General features: G+C 42.9%; 1 protein-coding gene across 1 annotated transcript in view; it reads right to left on the reverse strand.

Annotated features, from left to right (window-relative positions):
- Window positions 1-21078, reverse strand: part of LOC126237237 (uncharacterized) — a 166012-nt gene that overhangs the window by 55967 nt on the left and 88967 nt on the right. Inside the window, exon 2 of the mRNA XM_049947135.1 lies at window positions 11601-11802. Within this exon, the coding sequence (XP_049803092.1) occupies window positions 11601-11802 (202 nt within the window). The remainder of the gene's footprint in view (window positions 1-11600; window positions 11803-21078) is intronic.

A 21078-nucleotide genomic window follows, 5' to 3' on the forward strand; every position in this document is an offset into this window, starting at 1 on the left:
GGGAGGTATAAGTAGGGGGAAGCAATATATTCGATACCTCATCCAGAAACGCACCCTCTCGAAACCTGGCGAGCAAGCTACACCGCGATGCAGAGTGCCTCTCTTGCAGAGTCTGCCACTTGAGTTTGCTAAACATCTCCGTAACGCGATCACGCTTACCAAATAACCCTGTGACGAAACGCGCCGCTCTTCTTTGGATCTTCTCTATCTCCTCCGTCAACCCGATCTGGTACGGATCCCACACTGTTGAGCAGTACTCAAGTATAGGTCGAACGAGTGTTTTGTAAGCCACCTCCTTTGTTGATGGACTACATTTTCTAAGGACTCTCCCAATGAATCTCAACCTGGTACCTGCGTTACCAACAATTAATTTTATATGATCATTCCACTTCAAATCGTTCCGCACGCATACTCCCAGATATTCTACAGAAGTAACTGCTACCAGTGTTTGTTCCGCTATCATATAATCATACAATAAAGGATCCTTCTTTCTATGTATTCGCAATACATTACATTTGTCTATGTTAAGGGTCAGTTGCCACTCCCTGCACCAAGTGCCTATCCGCTGCAGATCTTCCTGCATTTCGCTACAATTTTCTAATGCTGCAACCTCTCTGTATACTACAGCATCATCCGCGAAAAGCCGCATGGAACTTCCGACACTATCTACTAGGTCATTTATATATATTGTGAAAAGCAATGGTCCCATAACACTCCCCTGTGGCACGCCAGAGGTTACTTTAACGTCTGTAGACGTCTCTCCATTGATAACAACATGCTGTGTTCTGTTTGCTAAAAACTCTTCAATCCAGCCACACAGCTGGTCTGATATTCCATAGGCTCTTACTTTGTTTATCAGGCGACAGTGCGGAACTGTATCGAACGCCTTCCGGAAGTCAAGGAAAATAGCATCTACCTGGGAGCCTGTATCTAATATTTTCTGGGTCTCATGAACAAATAAAGCGAGTTAGGTCTCACACGATCGCTGTTTCCGGAATCCATGTTGATTCCTACAGAGTAGATTCTGGGTTTCCAAAAACGACATGATATTCGAGCAAAAAACATGTTCTAAAATTCTACAACAGATCGACGTCAGAGATATAGGTCTATAGTTTTGCGCATCTGCTCGACGACCCTTCTTGAAGACTGGGACTACCTGTGCTCTTTTTCAATCATTTGGAACCTTCCGTTCCTCTAGAGACTTGCGGTACACGGCTGTCAGAAGGGGGGCAAGTTCTTTCGCGTACTCTGTGTTGAAACGAATTGGTATCGCGTCAGGTCCAGTGGACTTTCCTCTGTTGAGTGATTCCAGTTGCTTTTCTATTCCTTGGACACTTATTTCGATGTCAGCCATTTTTTCGTTTGTGCGAGGATTTAGAGAAGGGACTGGAGTGCGGCCTTCCTCTGTGAAACAGCTTTGGAAAAAGATAGTTAACGACATGATAGACATATTATTGAACTTTTTCCTGAAGCTGCCACGTTAATCCCTCCATCTGCCACTAATTGTACATGCCATACTCAAGAGCACTCATTGTTAATAAATTAGACAATACATGTTCGCTTGTCCAAATGCAACGAAACAAAAGCACCATCACATAAAATGGTGGGTCTTAACGAAGAAATTAATCCATATTTACAGATGGGAAAATAAATTGGTGCTAATTTTGTTGGAAGAGTCATTCAGGCCAGTTTATGCACCAAAACAATGGGAAACGTAAATTCACACTGGTGAACAAGGATCTGAAACTTTTCTCTTCGAGCAGGGGAGACCGAGACAGGTTGACACACGGACTGGTTGTCACAAGTCTCATTTCTCAGTCGCTGCTGCTTCCCAGCAGTCTAAACTAAAATCACAGTACGATCGTAATATTCTGAGTATGGTGTACGCAGCTCCTAGTTCCTGACTAAAGTTTTCTGAATTTTATTGTTTTTTTACGTTTTTTAAACTATAAGTGTTCATTCGTTGATACAGTTAACTCTTATTCCTCATTCTCTGTTCAGTGAAGCCTATATCCCAAATATCACCCACTATTTTATAACTCTGTAACTGAAACTTTTAACTGAAACTTCTGCTAAGTTGTACAACATTTTTATTACAGAAATCTTACACAATCGTGTTTCGGAGCCTCAGCCTTATTTTCAGGTGCAATTGTAAGTTAAAAAAGGAACCTTATGTCTGATCTGCAAGACCCATGAAAAGCCACAAATAATACAAAAGCAAATAAGATCAAAAAATATATAGAGAACAATGAACATACCCAAAATCAGTACAAAGTGTACATGTCCGACTCAAGGTAAAACACAGCACATTTCCTGTGCATGGGTAGTCAGAGAGAGTACGAAAAAGTGACCACGGTAAAAACATCTTTTAAAAATGCTTGACGTAAGTCAGCCATATGTTTCAAGCTGTCGACGAGGGCCTAGAGTCGAAATAAACCCAAACAGAGCCGAATTAGAGACTGTATAAGAAGCCAGGAGCTACACAGTAAGGATAAAACTGAGCTATTGATATGCTACAGTCATGGAAGGCCAATCAGTGCCAAGTTTCACAGCACTGCCATTGATAGTCAGCACACAAAGTGACATAATGTAACAAAGAAAAACGCTATCCAAGTATCCATAACGAGTCAACTACATGTCTGAAAAACGACCCGACCATAATGTCTGCTGCTTATGAGTTACTCGTAGAAAGCGGCAATATATCCCACCTACTAACGGAACAGGGACTGAGTATTGTGACAATATACTGAAACATGGTGTCTTTTCTGTTGTGGTCTGTGCGGCTGCTCCCGGCGGAGGTTCGAGTCTTCCCTCGGTCATGGGTGTGTGTGTTTGTCCTTAGGATAATTTAGGTTAAGTAGTGTGTAAGCTTAGGGACTGATGACCTTAGCAGTTAAGTCCCATAAGATTTCACACACATTTGAACACATTTAGCCGGCCGGTGTGGCCGAGCGGTTCTAGGCGCTTCAGTCTGGAGCCGCGCGACCGCTACGGTCGCATGTTCGAATGGATGTGTGTGATGTCCTTAGGTTAGTTAGGTTTAAGTATTTCTAAATTCTAGGGGACTGATGACCTCAGATGTTAAGTCCCATAGTGCTCAGAGCCATTTGAACCATTCTTTTTTTTTTCTGTTGTGGTAAGCGGCCGTAAAGAATCAGTATTACGAGAGACAGGATTTCAGCTGCCTACAGGCAGTGCTATAAATCAATGGTGAAAGCTGAAATTTTGTGCCGGAATGGGATTCGTACCCGGATACTCCGCTTCTCTACAACGGTTGCCTTAATCCAGGGCTCGCCGTGGCGTGCCAAACTTCACGCGTGCGGCGTTTGTGGGCCGCGGGCGGCTCAAGGCACGGCCTGCCACTCGCCTTTGTTCGGTCCTTCTCGGAAGTACCCGGAATAGCGCGAAATTTCATTTAACACTGCGGTGCGGCATTTTGCGGTCGGCACAAGTCTCTGAGTTCGGCGGAATCCTGATGTCAGCGACCTGTTTATTCTTCGCTGTTTGTCCGTGGTATGAAGGACGTTCACTGATCCAGTGGCTGTTTGGACAAAAAGAGACAGTCTAGCAATTTATTGTCACAGACTTTTAAAATGAATGGGGATGACAGAAGAGAGGGAAGAGAATTCTCAGTTCTCATAAGCTACGGGGACTGCTTATTTGCTGCGAAATCAACATTATGGTACCATGCAGGAAGAATTTAGACTTTTAGATGACAATAAAAGAGCAAAAAATTATAACGATCGACAGACGGGATTCATTGTTCTGTACATCAATAAACACTTCGTGCTAAATTTGCAGACGTGAAGCACCAGAAGAAATAGGTGGTACGAGCAGTAAAATTTCTGAAGTCGCACCCATTACTCCATTTTCAGTTGCAACAGCTTTCAATAGTAATGAACGGAGCGTGGAGACTTGATATATTATTGCAAAGTGCGTTTGTTAATTCAAGGGACGTGGCTGGAACGATTTTCGATTTAAATTTGCTATTGCCGAATTTATGAAGGAAAAAGGAGTGCAGGAACGGAACTTAGACCATCCAGAATGTATAGCAGACTTTGCATTTGAAGTAGACTTGATTGTACACTTCCCATGTAAGACATTTCAAGGTAACTTCTTTCCAATTTGATGGGGTGTATCTAAAAGTAAAATCGCGTTGTAGAAGGGACACATTATGACGAAGACGATCCAGCTCCCTAAGCTCTCTAGCGGTAAAGAAGGCACAACCTTTGAAGAATTCATTCTGGTGTTGAAAGTGTTACAACTAAAGTTTTATAAATTTTTCGAAGACACTGTCAACCTTACATCTGGTTTCTAGGCCAGTGGCCTTTTAAGTTAAAAGCGCCCCTGTGCATTTGCAGACGTAACTGATTTACCTAAAAGTTAATTCCAGTTTTAATTACAAATTTTTTTACGTTAAACTGTCCACGACGTCTACATTGCTTTTCTCAGGTAGATTTTCCAAGTCGCCATGACGAGGCTACAAAAGTGCTACAATATTTCGATCGACATATTTGTGTGAAAAATCATTTTTCGATTATGAAACTAAATAAATCACGGTTACGTAGCAACTTCAGTGTGAAACTTTGTGAAATTGTCAGTGACTGACGGTTTGACGAGAATTTCCACCAGATAAAAATTGTAACATGTCTTCACTGCGCTAAAAATAGTTAATTAATATTGAAAACTTGTTTTCTTTCTGATCTGCTGCTGATATGCGGATTAGCTGCGACAGCAGCTAAAACACCTACTTGGCCATCATCATTTGTTGCAGGTCGTGGTTGATGTTTCACATGTGGCTGAACACTTTCTGTTTCCTTAAATGACGTAACTATCCGGCGAACGGTCTGGACACTTGGATGATGTCGTCCAGGATACCGAGCAGCATACATAGCACACGCCTGTTCGGCATTTTGATCACAATAGTCATACATCAACACGATATCGACCTTTGCCGCAATTGATAAACGGTCCATTTTAACACAGATAATGTATCACGAAGCAAATATCGTCCGCACTGGCGGAATGTTACGTGATACCATGTACTTATACGTTTGTGACTATTACAGCGCCATCTACCACAAAGCGAAAAAAATTGTAGAACTAAAACATTCTTTTTTCTTTACGTACCACAGGAATATGTTATAAAAATGGGGGTCCCGGTTTAAAAAAAGGCAGTTGATATCCGTTTGACCTATGGCAGCGCCATCTAGTTGGCCAACCATAGCGCCATCTGGTTTTCCCCTTCAAGCGAGACAAAGTAAGATATTTGGCCCGGTCACGATCAATGGAGCACCCTGTATATGCAAGGATGGCTCTAGGTACTTTCAGTGATGATGCGTCATACCGTCTGAACCTCTGTGGGACTTAGCAAATGCTACGAGTAGTGGAGCTAACAGAGGTGATGGACAGAGAGAGGGGTAGAGAGAGGGGGCAGCAGCAGGTGCAGTGAGAGGTGAGAGGAGAAAGAGATGGACAAAAACAGAGGGAGGAGGAGAAGGATATTAGGACGTATATCCAATTCACATACATATTAGAAACGTGTGCTTTCTCTTTTCTTTTCTTTCTTTTCCTTTTAACCAGAGTGAACAACAACAATGCGTGGCTGGAAACAGCTAGTTAGTAATATGTATTCTTGGGTATACAGGGCGATTCAAAATTCCTGTTACAGACTGGCAGTAGCTGTGTAGGGAACTTAGCAGATGAGTTTTGCTAACGAACCCACGACTGTAAATGTACCGTTTGGATGTAAAATCAGTTTGTTGATCGGATCACTTTCAAATTTCCTGGTTCACAGTATGCACTCGGTGGAGCCAATGAGCGCTGACCTGGTGCTATAGGAGCACATGGCATGGGTAGTTTTCCGAGTACTTGTCCTTGGATGCTCTTCTACGTGACGAAGGATATCCTCTTCAAAGTCGAGAATGCAGTGCATCAGCGGATACCACAGCCGACACACCTAGTTTCGACCGTACTGATTGCTAACAGCCGTTGTTGTAGTCGGTCGAAGATGTTATGTGAAGTCGTATTTACAACAGGTACTACTGACAGCGCCCACTTCTCAGTTACTGTGTGTAGCATGAAGTGGGAGCTGTGAAAGTAATCACATCTTCAAGCTTGTTTTAAATCCAAACGCTACATTTCCAGACATGGGTTTCTTATCAAAAGTTCATCCTCTACAACCTCTACAATCTTGTAATAAGAACTTTGAATCACCCTTTATTTTCCCCACAGATCCGAGGCCGCGCAGCATCAAAAGGAAGAAGTTTTGTCTGGGTAAATTCTCGTGGCAAGTTGCCCCGACTCCAGGTTGGTTATCACAGGCATTTACATTTTTGTCCTGGGTTATTTAGCTGGGAAAGAAACAAATTATTTACTTAAAAAAGGTGTATTAAGAATAGAAAAATAAAACAGCGATACTGATAAAGCATACTCAGGACCAAATTAAATATTAAAATAGTAATTTAGGTAAACTTTGAAAAAATGTTCTATTTTGGCTTAGTCACTTTCGAGAGCACTGCCACGATTTTCACATATATAACTATTCTTTCGCCTTGGCGTGCGTAATTAGTGAGCCCACGTCTTACGTTCTGCACACAGCATCCTTTTTTCCTTAGTTCATAGTTAGCAACAGTTCTACCTCTCCTATGATCTGAAGTAATGTACGTAGCGTCCATGTTGCTAATTTCATACAGATGAAAATTATCTCCTTCGAGAACTGTTGTCGAATTACTGGAAAGAGATTCCACATTTCTTCGGTTGAAGCTACAAGCTCATGCTATACTTGTCGTCTCTAATTTTCTTACTGGAATTTCTTTTAAGAAGGTAGGGAACCTCTCCTCTTTGGCACACCCATCACCCTGCCAAGATTTAGGACACTTTACAGAATTTGCTTCACAAGGTTCCTAAGCCTAATGTTTGTTTTCTTTTTGCGTTAAACCGTAGAAAACATTGATTGCTTCAACAACGTACTGTTTTAATTCCTTCTAGTCATATCAGAAAAAATTTGTGACTACCATCCTCGAAATTTTTGTGGTAATCACCAGTCTCGAACATATCAGATAAAATCCACGCTGTAAAAATAAACTCTGAACCTAACGTTAATCTCGATACCGAAAAATACTTTTTAACTGTTGTAAAACGTAAACATTACTTAGTGGGACATCGACACTTTGTGTGCAAACAGCTCGTAACTGAAACATTCGCTCCTGTTGAACAAATTTGTCACAGTTGCCTCAGTGCTGTTATTAGAGCAGCTATTTATTTGACGTCCATCAGTTTTTTGCATAGTACGCAGGTTTGACATTATATGTGATCTGTGGAAGTTTTGTATTCGTTGATTTTATTGGTTTTACCTCAGGTTTTTTTATATTTTTTTGGTGACTTTGGAATTGGTGCATTTTTTTATGAGGCGCTCTCTCCCTAATAGAGAGTTTTAAGAGGTCTAGACTTCAAAACCACCCCCTGGAAGATAACCGTACTGAAGCCCCACTTTTTGCAAATCAAGCCAAAAATATACAGAGTGTTTCCGTAAGACCGTGCAAAAATGTAAGAGGACATAGAGAAAACTCCACTGAACAATTTTGAGATAGGGAACCTGAGATCGGAAAAGTCAGCTTAAGGAGATATGGAAGAGAACTTATCTATCGCTTTGTCTAGCATTTCTATTTTCCAGCTTATTTACAACTAACAGTACACGTACTGTGCTGTTTATTTACATGTTCATTCTTTATTTCCCACAAGGAAACAAGGAGGACGAGCCTTATTACCTGGAAGTCATGATGCAAGTTTTGTTTACTTTACTTGTCCATAAGGTGACTCTGTTGTATCGTATTTACATTGTCCCATGATAGAATGTGCTGTGAGTCAACGGCAGACCCATTCATTATTCACTGCTATTCAGAGATGTACAGTACAGTACAATGGAGCTGTACCGGTACAGTATATCCTGGTCCCTGCATTGGAAGGGGAGGTTCTATTCCAAGGCCTGCGAGGTCACATGACCTGAATCCCCCTGATTATTTCCTATGGTAATATCTAAAGTCACTTGTGTATGAGAGCCCAGTGGATTCGGAGTTGAAATCAGTTGCCAGAATTGTAGCTACCTGTGATGTGATTCGAAACACACCAGGGATATTTGTCTAGGGTGCGTCAGAAGCTTGTTCGCCCATGTCACGCTTACATTGAGGTGGATGGCCGTCAGTTTCAGAACATTTTGTAAGATACAGTACAAATGGTACGTTCATTGTGTCAGTGATGGTCTTTAGAGTTAACTAACGAAGTAAAAAATAGTACACAGTAATGTGATTTTATTCCTGTTATTTCCCTAAGAAGGCTTCTACGACCCCAAGTTTCCCATCTCAAATTGTCGAGTGGAGCATTCTCTATGTGCTGCTAAATGTTTGCACGCTCTTACGGTAACACCCTGTGCAGCGATTGCGTTCCAACGTTTATTAAACTACGAGTAAAAATTGAAGTTAGTCGTTGGAGTACTTATTGAGGTTTTTGGCAACAACGTTTCCTCCTGTACATGTTGAATACATACTTTATATATTAGAACAATATAGCGTATGTACATCCGAATGTTCATTAGCGTATTGTGTAAAAATCTGGATTAAACCAGTCAAGAACTTTTCGAGAGATTTTTGGTAATAAGATTTCTCTATTATACATACATATATTTTGAAAAACGGGCACATAAAAACCTGCAAGTATTAGAATGTAACGTTGAGTCAAAATTTCGAAGCAATCGGTAGAGACTTTTCGGAGATTTAAGATTTTCAACTCGTGAACACTTACATTTTTGTTAATGTAGGTGGAAATGTTTGTTTGTTCAAAATATTAAATCTCCAAAAGTTCACCAATTGCCTTGAAATTTTGACATAACATTGCATTCGACCACGCACATGTTTTTATATGCCTACTGGAGCACCATATTGTATATAAATATGTATGTAAAGGGGATAAATTGTTGGAAGCAATCACATGTTCGTTTGTTCAAAATCCTAATCCTCCGAAAGTTCTTCAACGATTTCTTTTAAATTTTGGCTCAACGTTTTACTGGAATACACACATGTTTCTATATACCTACAAGAACGCCATATATATATATATATATATATATATATATATATATATATATATATATATAATTACTTATTATTTCTCTAACAGATATAGTTATATACCATATGGCGCCCCAGTTGGTATATGAAACACACGCGTATTGGAATGCAACGTTGGGTCAAAATTTCAAAGGAATCGGTGAAGAAGTTTCGAAGATTTAATATTTTGAATAAACGAATCTGAGATTTTTGTTAACAACGTATCCTCTTTATAAACAGTATATGAGTATTTATATATCACACGGCGCTCCAATAAGTATACAAAAACACAAATACATTCGAATGCAATGTAGAGTCAAAATTTCAAAGCAATCAGTGAAGAACTTTCGGAGAATCACGATTTTGAAGAACCGAATATTTACATTGTTATTTATATACACTAGCTGAACCTGGCCACTGTTTGTTGTAGCTCAGTATACTAAAACTGAAAAAAGATAAAAGAGAAAGCACACGCTTCTAATATGTATGGGAATTAGATATACATCCTAATCTCCTTCTCTCCCCTGTGTCTGTCCATCTCCCCCTCCTCCTTCCTTTGTCCATCTCCTGCTCCTTCCCCCTCTGTCTGTCCATCACCTCCTCACCCTCTCTCTGTCCATCTCCTTCTCCCATTCTCTCTCTCTCTCTCTCTCTCTCTCTCTCTCGCTCCATGTCCTCCTGCGCTCTCTCTCTCTGTACATCTCTTCCTTCCCTTTTCAATGTCGATTTCCTTCCACACCACTGTGCATCTTCTTTTCCTCCCTTCTCTCTGAACTTGAGCCTTGTTTATTGTTTATTGTTATTATAATTTCAGATTTCGTAATAGTATTCTAATAATAAACCAATGAGCTGTAAATACAACTTCTTGTTCCGTCACACCTCTACGCTAGTGTATATTTTATATACAAATTTATGTATTACAAAGTGGATAATTTATATGTGTCTAAACGTTTATTACAGTATTTTGTCAAAATTTTAAGTAAATTGGAAAAAAAACACAAGCGTATTCGAATGCAATGTTGCATCAAAGTTTCAAAGCAATCCATAAAGAACTTTCGGCGATTTGAGATTTTGAAGAAACGGACATCTATGATTGTACATAAATAGAAACTGTAAATGTCCCTAAGCGCAAATCTCTGGAAGTTTTTGACTGATTGCTTTGAAATTTGAATATATATATATATATATATATATATATATATATATATATATATATATATATATATATATAAAATCTTTTATAAATTTATAATAGGGAAACATCCATTGGCTGATGTTCATTAACTCTAAGCTCATTAGCCCAAAACATCGGGAATCCGTACCATCTCTTATCCTAAATGGAACAAATATTAAATTCTCTCCCTCCGCAAAGAGTTTGGGAGTAATAATAGATGAAAATCTAAATTGGACAGAGCATGTACCTGCAGTGTGCAAAAAAGCATCAGCATCCTTTCATGTCATACAAAAGTATAAAAAACACTTCCCTTTCGATCTGAAAAAGAAATTAGTACAAACGCTTATACTCGCAATCATTGACTACAGCGATATTATCCTACAAGGCCTCTCTCAGGAAACTTCGTGAAGTCTGGAACTGGTTATGAATGCCTGCGTCCGATATATCTGTGACGTTCGACTTTTTGATCACATTTCACCAGCATATGCAAAATTGTCCTCGCTGTTTGCAGTCAAACACAGAGATTTCCGTACACTCTGTCTCATCTACAGCTTTATAAATGTACACTGTCGCCCATATCTCTCCTCGTCCTTAACGTTTATGTCGGAACAACATGACAGAAACTCACGTTCCCATCATAATAAAATCCTCTCTGTTCCACTGCATCGCTCAGTCACCTTCTCCAAGTCCTTTACAGTAGCGGGAACCCGACTCTGGAATAACCTCCCTCGTTATGTTAGAGAACTTAATTACATGTCCAGTTTCAAAAAAACAGTTAATGACGTATCTACTTAAGCAATAGTAATGCCTTCCTCTGTACATGAATGCACTTCACCTCATTACTTCCATCTTTCCCCCTCCTTATATCTCCCTTCCCCAAAACTCGCTATACTAGTAAACATCTACTTTACACACCAAGATATTAATGTACATCTGCACAAATCTTCATTACTATTGCCAATTTTTCTCATGTTTATCATTATTATTTGATTTTTTTACTGTTATTATTATTGCTTTTATCATAATTTGTATGTGTAGCACCTGTTGTAAAAATACTGCCAGCATTTACTTTATTAGGTCTTAGTCATACCTCTTTATTCATATTGTCACTAGAGTAATCTAATTTTCTTATTTAAACTATTGTCATGATATAACTCTGATGTGTGAAATGCTGCATGTGTGGAACACTGGTCCGATGTAAGAGAGGGCCTGTTGGCCCTAATCTGATCAGGTTAAATAAATAAATAAATATTCTGCAGTGATGGGAAATATGGAAGAATCAACACAAATTAGCTTGCCTACGGACATCGGAGGCGACGCACCTCGAAGATGCACGTGGGCTCTATGAAGAAGATGTTGGTGTCCCCACTGACTGGCCGCTGGGGGGCGCCACCCGAGTCGGATGTGTAGAGTGGCGGCAGCATCATGGGCTGTTGCCGTGAGTGGGACAGCTCGATCAGCAGCAGCTCGGCCCACAGGACGACCGCCAGCAGCGCCAGCACCAGCACCATCCGCCAGAACACCCTGCCCAACAGGTGAGAGCGGTGTTACATCTCGGCTGCAACAAGGAACTCGATATCGCTCATCGTATTCGATGTTTTACGAAAGCCTGCAACTGTCTCATTCATGTAAATACATTACTCGGGTTTGCCGCCGGATCATATGGTGCGTATCCCTCAATGCAGGGTGCATCAAAAAGAATCTTCCGATTTTAAAAGTCTCTTACAGATTCTCGTATGGAGGACATAGTGATAGACATCCCTGGGGTTGTGAAGCACCTGAATGGGTTGAAAATAAATAAATCGCCAGGTCCTGATGGGATTCCAGTTCGGTTTTACAGAGAGTACTCTACTGCATTGGCTCCTTACTTAGCTTGCATTTATCGCGAATCTCTTGCCCAACGTAAAGTCCCGAACGACTGGAAAAAAGCGCAAGTGACGCCTGTATATAAGAAGGGTAGAAGGACGGAACCTCAAAATTACAGACCAATATCCTTAACATCGGTTTGTTGCAGAATTCTCGAACATATTCTCAGTTTGAATATAACGAATTTCCTTGAGACAGAGAAGTTTCTGTCCATGCATCAGCACAGCTTTAGAAAGCATCGCTCCTGCGAAACCCAAACTCGCCCTTTTTTCACATGATATCTTGTAAACCATGGATGAAGGGTATCAGACAGATGCCATATTCCTTGGCTTCCGGAAAGCGTTTGACTCGGTGCCCCACTGCAGACTCCTAACTAAGGTACGAGCAAATGGGATTGGTTCCCAAGTATGTGAGTGGCTCTAAGACTTCTTAAGTAATAGAACCCAGTACGTTGACCTCGATGGTGAGTGTTCATCGGAGGTGAGGGTATCATCAGGAGTGCCCTAGGGAAGTGTGGTACGTCCGCTGTTGTTTTCTGTCTACATAAATGGTCTTTTGGATAGGGTGGATAGCAATGTGCGGCTGTTTGCTGATGATGGTGTGGTGTACGGGAAGGTGTCGTCGTTGAGTGACTGCAGGTGGATACAAGATGACTTGGACAGGGTTTGTGATTGGTGTAAAGAATGGTAGCTAACTCTAAATATAGATAAATGTAAATTAATGCAGATGAATAGGAAAAAGAATCCCGTAATGTTTGAATACTCCATTAGTAGTGTAGCGCTTGACACAGTCACGTCGATTAAATATTTGTGCGTAACATTGCAGAGCGACATGAAGTGGGACAAGCATGTAATGGCAGTTGTGGGGAAGGCGGATAGTCGTCTTAGGTTCATTGGTAGAATTTTGGGAAGATGTGGTTCATCTGTAAAGGAGACCGCTTATAGAACACTAATACGATGTATTCTTAAGTACTACTCCAGCGTTTGGGATCCCTATCACTTCGGATTGGGGGAGGACATAGAAGCAATTCAGAGGCGGGCTGCTAGATTTGTTACTGGTAGGTTTGATCATCACGCGAGTGTCACGGAAATGCTTCAGCAACTTGGGTGGGAGTCTATAGAGGAAAGGAGGCGTTCTTTTCGTGAATGCTACTGAGGAAATTTAGAGAACCAGCATTTGAGGCTGACTATAGTACAATTTTACTGCCGCAAACTTAAATTTCGCGGAAAGACCACAAAGATAAGATAAGAGAGATAGGGCTCGTACAGAGGCATATAGGCAGTCATTTTTCCCTCGTTCTGTTTGGGAATGGAACAGGGAGAGAGGATGCTAGTTGTACGAGGTACCCTCCGCCACGCACCGTATGGAGGATTGCGGAGTATGTATGTAGATGTAGTTGTAGATGTTATTTGAGATATGTGCGTGAACAATGTACTGTTGGAAAGAGCAAACTCTCGTGTTACACATGGTCCCCACTAGGCAGCAGCAGTGAGCGCCCATTTCAGTTCTAGTAAAAATGATGTCGGGACAGCAGAAAGCATTCTGTGTTCCATGTTTCGTGCAGTGCGTGTCAGCAATAACTGTTCAGCGTGACTGTCGTACTAAGTATGGTGTGGATCCTCCTATAGCGCAGAACATTAGACGATGGCATGAACAATTCCAAGAAACAGTTGTTTGTGAAAAGGGAAATCGCCGGGCCGTCCCCTAGTGTCTGACACAGACGTCGAACACTTCCGCCACAGTTTCACAAGGAGTTCGCAGAAATCCGTTCGCCGTGCAGCTCGACAGTTCATCATGCCCCTTATGACTGTCTGGCATGCGTTGCGTCGACGTTTACACATGAAATTATACAACATTCAGCTACTGAAAGCTCTTCATGAAGGGGTAATAGGCCCGACCACGGCCACTTTCGCCAGCTCACCGCGAGCGGCCGAGGAGGGGGAGGGAATCCGACACCCTGGGGCGAGCCCCCGAAGAGAGGACGCTCCAGACATTCTGCAAGCCACAGCGGGAAGCCGGGTGGACGCCCTCGCCTCGCTCGAGGAGGTACACGTTCCAAAGGGCCTGTCTGACAACGAGAAGTGGACCGAGAACTGATGGACACCTGTAGCCATTAGGATAGAACGCCAAGAATGAACACGAGAAAGCATGTGAGTTCTTCCGGCCCGGCAGTCATTTTACCTGCCTTAGAAAGCAGGAATGTGCCAACGATTCCAGCACCCCAAGGAAACAGCGAGGAGCACACACAAAGTGCGGGAATTGCCACAGGGAGGGTGCGAAAGAAGTCAGCATTCATGAGAAGATGTTTTTCTCGATACTAAGGACATTCCTTATAAATCATGGATGCCGGTAGATTTTGAGACGAAGCCAAACATGAGTCTGTCCAGGCCTCACGCAGTGAGGGCGGTTAAAAAGAAGTGTTCTAGCTGTTCTCACAGCAGCCTCGGAATGCAGGAAGACATTTTAAGAATGTGAAATCATGAGAAAGATTCAGACTCACGAGGCACACGCCAGCCACGCTAGGAAATTTCCACCCCGCACGGAGAGGCGTGGCTATTTGACGGCGATCTGTCATTGGGCTGCATCGAAAATTTTGTCCGCCAATGACAAAGCCGAAAGGAAGAGTATTCCGAAGAGGAGTTGAGCTGAGAGAGGGAGGAAAAGCGAGAGAGAGAGAGAGTCATGGAGACACCGCGGAAGTGAGAGGACATGGGCGACCTTGCACCCATTGCGAACATCCGCCTTCGGACACCATGACAAGACGGCTACGGCCACGAAACCAGCAACGGGCAGATAACGCGGAGATCATAGCTGGGCCTCGCCACAAAGCCGCGATTGCTCATGAGGACAGCCGACTCGCGCTACACAGCTCCAAGGCGACGCGCCGAACCGACGCAGGGCCCCCCGCCGACAGCAGTACACGACGAACGATAACGAATAATGGTGAGATGGTTCGTACCCTCCTCCTTCCCCTTAATAACCGAATCGTGTGCGCGCCCAGTCAAATCGGCCTGGGATTTATAATTTTGTTTTGGTTTTTGTAAACAGCACATTTCTTTTTGTTTTGATCACATAAGTAACCTTTTACATCTATACATGAACCCCTTAATTTTGTACCCTTTGTGTCTGATTTCATTTAATTATTGGCATCAATTAATTATTGGCCCCTAACGTGGGGCAATCTCATCAGTCATCTGCTCGTCATTTCACGTTCGACAGCAAAGAGAAGAAATCTCAGTTCACTACAAAGGTGACAAGCAACAACTCGTAGAGTTCTGTAATTTCGTTCTTGGAAAGATGCAGGATGACAATTTTCTTCCGCGCTTAGTGTTTAGTGACGAGGCAACAATCCATTTAAATACGAAGGTGAACCGTCATAATCTGAGAATATGGGGTACAGAACAACCACATGAAGTAGTACAACATCATAGGGACTCTCCAAAATTTAATGTGTTTTTTGCATTTCAAGCGAGAACGTGCATGGTCCATTTTTCTTTGCCAAGAACACTGTTACAGGAAGCTCATATCTCGATACGATTGAGAACTTTCTTTTCCCACAGTTGGAGACTGATTCGAACGACTTCATTTACCTACAGGATGGGGCACCGCCACAGTGGCATCTGGAAGTGTGGCAATTTTTAAATCAAAGGATTACTGAACGATGGATCGGTCGCACTGGATCAAATTATTCAGCCTCGCATTACTGGCCTCCAAGACCACCGGACCTGACTGTCATTATTTATTGCGGGCGTTCATATAAAGCTCTGTTTATGTGCCTCCATAACCAACAACAGTGAATGAACTGAGACATCGCATAACAGCAGCTGTGAGAGCTGTAACTCAAGACATGCTCGCTGCAGTGTGGGAACAATATGAACACCGCATTGACATATGCCGTGCATCTCAAGGGAGGAATATTGAAAACCTATGAAAAGGTGTGAAAAAAAAAACTTTTTGAGTTTGCCGTTCATCAAAAAACAAAATTCATCGTATATGTTTATTAGTTTCAAAAACATAGACGTGCGAAATCGGATGAGTCTTTCTGATACTCCCTGTATATTGTAGATACAACTGATCGACATCTTAAGTTGGTAATAACTGCTGCCAAAACTGCTGCAAGACGCGACTGATGATAATCACTCGGCGGTAGTGTCGAACTACATCAGGTCAGGAGCGGGCATAAAGCGTGCGAGGAAAGACGCTCGCCGTTGGAGGAAAGCGGCGCTTATAGCGCTCCCTGCCGGCAACCACAGAAAGGGCTCCTGCAGGTGTGCAGTGGGCAAAGACCGTGCTGCCAAACGTTCCTGTGGTTAAAAACTAAATTAAATCTCAGCAGTGATCTGCGTCGACTAAAAATCGGAAGGTTTTGTTCTCTGGTTTTAATTTAATGGCAACCAGCGCTGGATTACAGGCGGCCCTTACTTGGAAACCTGCATCCCTGTTGATAAGATTGTCCACCGTACGGATATTTATCGCCTCCTTAACAACAGACTCGCAGATAGATGATGCTGAGGATAAAACTTCAATCTTACCGCAAAAAATGCGATGCCCCTCCCACTGCCTTGATCCCCCTCATCCTCTGGTTGCTCCTCTCCTCTCCCATCCCCGCCCCCTGCCACGCCTTCACCGTTGTGTCCCTCCTACCCTCCACCTCTACACCCTTCATCTCCTTTCCCAAGGTGGCTTCCATCGACTCCCCCTCCCAGATGATGCCCTCTCTCCCTCCATTTATCCCTCCTATCAACTCTGATCCTCACCTCCTCCTCCCTTCCACTGTCCTTTCCTGGGCTCCCTCTCCCCCCTTCCATCCTGTTTTTTCCCCACCTACCGTCTCTCTGCCTCCCTTCTCTCCCCTGAGTCCTTTTTGCTCTCCCCTCAACTGCCTTTCCCACTCCTTCTTGCCTCTGCCCAGCCCCCCTCTTTTTCTATGTCCCCTCCCTCTGTCTGCTCCCCCCTTTTTTCCTTTCCTGTCCTCCTCCCCCTTTTTCCGCTTCATCGGTCCGGGTCCTCCGCCTCCCCCCCCCCCCCCCCCAATTTTTCACCATGTCGACTGTATAGTGCTGTTTCCAGTGAGTGTTCAGGGTTGTGCGTCCTCTGTCAGTGTTGCGAATAGCCGCCATACTGTCGTTTGTTGTGTTTTTTTATCTAGTGCGAACAGAAACCAGACTGTCACCGTGTTTTTTTAATTGTCTGTCTATTTTACCTGTCTGCTTCCTGTGTATTTAATTAGCATCACCAACAGTTTGTTTTATGTTTTAATTTCCACAACTTTCCGCCATTTTACAATTTATGGTCCGTTTTTATCACTTGCTTTTATTGTTTATTATTTTCTTCCGTTTTTACCGAGCGAGGTGGCGCAGTGGTTAGTACACTGGACTCGCATTCGGGAGGACGACGGTTCAATCCCGCGTCCGGCCATCCTGATTTAGGTTTTCCGTGATTTCCCTAGATCACTTCAGGCAAATGCTGGGATGGTTCCTTCGAAAGGGCACGGCCGATTTCCTTACCCATTCTTCTCTAATCCGAGCTTGTGCTCCGTCTCTAATGACCTCGTTGTCGACGGGACGTTAAACACTAATCTCCTCCTCCTCCTCTTCTTCCGTTTTAAAAACATGCAATGCACAATGTCCAGGCAATGTTCCACTACCGCTGATTTATCAGGTTGCCCGGTGTGTGTAGCGATGTTGAACAGCAGAACGTTCTTGCATGGTTCGGCATATCTGCCCTAATAATATTTCCCACACAATTGGGATCTCATTTACGCCATGTTTCCTAAGACCGAGATCGTCTTTGACCGAACACAACAACTTTCTCAGTTTTGCTGGTAGTCGAAAACAGACTTGCTGTCGTGTCTCTTGGGGATTCTTTCTATTCTTGAAGTCACACATCCAAGATACAACGGCGTTATTGCTGTGATCCAACGTTGTGTTGAACACCACCGTTTAAACGCCTGGGGCAACCCGATAAATCAGCGGTAGCGAAGCAATGCCTCGACACGGGACATCGTATGTTTTACGAGAAGACAGATTTTTACCCTCAGCGTCATCTTACTTGGACTGTGTTCTTAAGGAGGCCACACATATCCGTGCGGCGGACAATCTGATCAACACGGATGCAGATTTTCATTTAAGTGCTGCCTGGAATCCAGCACTGGCTGCCTTTAAATTAAAACAGAAGAAAGAAGAACTTCCGATTCGTGAGTCGACGCTGCTCACTACTGAGACTTAACTCAGTTTTTATCCACAGCAGCGTCCGACAGCACTGTGTCCACAGAGCACACACCGAAAGCTCGTCTGCGGCCTCAGCCAGGGGGCACTACAAACGCCGCTTTTCTCCAACTGCGAGCGTCCTTCCGCGCAAGCGTATTGCCCGATCCTGGCCTGTTGAAGCTCGACGCCGCGCGATTATCATCAGTCGCATCTTGCAGCAGTGACTACAGTATAACTACCATCACCTGAAGATGAAAATCAGTTGTATCGACGAAATATTGTGGGATTTGCACAATATCAGCCGGCGGCAGACGAGAGGAGTGTATTTGCGACAGATCTGTCAGGAAAGCCTAGAAGTCATATGTGTCTTTCATTATTTAAATAATGAAAAACTGCACCAATTACTTACTTTTTTCATACTTAGCACAACGCGTTTGGAGAATTTATTCTAATTTTCAGGTGCATTTGTTTACATGATTGTTTTGGGAATGTTTGCGTGTGTGATTTTCTGCCTCTCTTGCATTGTACATAACTCTTTGAGGTTATGTCGCAATGGGAAAATCGAACAAAATGAATCTTCGAGCCTTTTAATACGATAATATTGGAAATGATATTTTTGTTAGTCTGCTTACAGATATTGTGCCACCTCAATTACACAAAATTTCTCTCTCTCACACACACGAATTATTACTTACACTGTTTGTTTCAACAACCAAAACATGCTACACATGTATTTTGACTCTACTGATTCACAAAGAGTTTGTACCCAGTCAGACGTGTTACAGTGGTTTTTGATTACATTACACTAACAAGGGAACCTCCCCATCGCACCCCCCTCAGATTTAGTTATAAATTGACACAGTGGATAGGCCTTGAAAAACTGAACACAGATCAGTCGAGAAAACAGGAAGAAGTTCTGTGGAACTATGAAAAAATAAGCAAAATATACAAACTGAGTAGTCCATGTGGAAGATAGGCAACATAAAGGACAATGTGCGCTGATGAGCGCCGTGGTCTCGTGGTTAGAGTGAACAACTGCGGATCGAAAGGTCCTTGCTTCGAGTCCTGCCTCGAGTGAAAATTTTACTTTCTTTATTTTCGCAAAGTTACGATCTGTCCGTTCATTCATTGACGTCTCTGTTCACTGTAATAAGTTTAGTGTCTGTGTTTTGCGACCGCACCGCAAAACCGTGCGATTAGTAGACGATAGGACGTGCCTCTCCAATAGGAACCGAAAACATTTGATCGCAAGGTCATAGGTCAACCGATTCCTCCACAGGAAAACACGTCTGATATATTCTTTACGACACTGGTGACGGCATGTGCGTCACATGACAGGAATATGTTGTCGACCCACCTAACTGGCACACTTGGCGAATGGGTAAAAAGATTCTTCTACCTTACCCGATTTAGGTTTTCTTGTGGATGTGATAATCACTCCCAAAAAAGTGATGAAAACATAGGAAACTTCCTGGCAGATTAAAACTGTGTGCCCGACCGAGACTCGAACTCGGGACCGAGTTAAGTGCACACAGTTTTAATCTGCCAGGAAGTTTCATATCAGCGCACACTCCGCTGCAGAGTGAAAATCTCATTCTGGAAACATCCCTCAGGCTGTGGCTAAGCCATGTCTCCGCAATATCCTTTCTTTCAGGAGTGCTAGTTCTGCAAGGTTCGCAGGAGAGCTTCTGTAAAGTTTGGAAGGTAGGAGACGAGGTACTGGCTGAAGTAAAGCTGTGAGTACCGGGCGTGAGTCGTGCTTCGGTAGCTCAGTTGGTAGAGCACTTGCCCGCGAAAGGCAAAGGTCCTGAGTTCGAGTCTCGGTCGGGCACACAGTTTTAATCTGCCAGGAAGTTTCATATCAGCGCACACTCCGCTGCATAGTGAAAATCTCATTCTGAAAACATAGGAGTTTGTCATATAAACTGCGTCAAATGAATGCAACAGTTTCAGAGTCGCACAGTTTTCCCTGTGCTCTGTCAAAACATATGTTTTTTACGTTTTCAAATGTTTCCGTGCGTAGACCGTCAAATCCTGTATATGTCCAAGCAAATCTGAACATGTCCTGGAATTTTGGAGAGCGAAGTTGATTATGTGTGAGTGCCTGAACTTTGATAATTATCTGAAAATAAAAAACTTAAACTTTTCACTCGAGAGAAGACTTGAACCCAAGCCCTGTAGTTCCGCAGCTGCTCACGCTAACCACGGGACCACGGCGCTCGTAAGTTAACACGCTCCTTGATGTTGCCTACCTTGCGCATGGACTACTCAGTTTGTATATTTTGCTTATTTTTTTCATAGTTCCACACAACTTCTTCCTGTTTTCTCGATTGATCTGTGTTCAGTTTTTCAAGGCCTATCGCTGTGCCAACTTGTTACTAAATCTGAGGGGGGTGCGATGGGGAGGTTCCCTTGTAAGATGATAAAATCATGGGGTAGCGACATGCTCGTATACAGATGGCGCTAGTTCCGGGTATACAAGCTATAAAACGGCAGACCTGTCATTTGCACTCAGGCGACTCATGCGGAAAAATTTCCGACTTGATTATGGCCGCAAGACAGGAATTAACAGACTTCCGACGCGGAATGGTAGTTGCAGCTGGGAGCTGTTTCGGGTCGGTCGAATGCTTGACTTGGAATCATGTTTATGAGAGAAGGTTGCTTTTTTCTGAAGGAGGTCCATGCTGGTATGCAGATACTGCAGTGAGTAAAGAACTGGTAGAGA

This window comes from Schistocerca nitens, chromosome 2 (assembly GCF_023898315.1).
Source record: "Schistocerca nitens isolate TAMUIC-IGC-003100 chromosome 2, iqSchNite1.1, whole genome shotgun sequence".
Taxonomy (NCBI): domain Eukaryota; kingdom Metazoa; phylum Arthropoda; class Insecta; order Orthoptera; family Acrididae; genus Schistocerca; species Schistocerca nitens.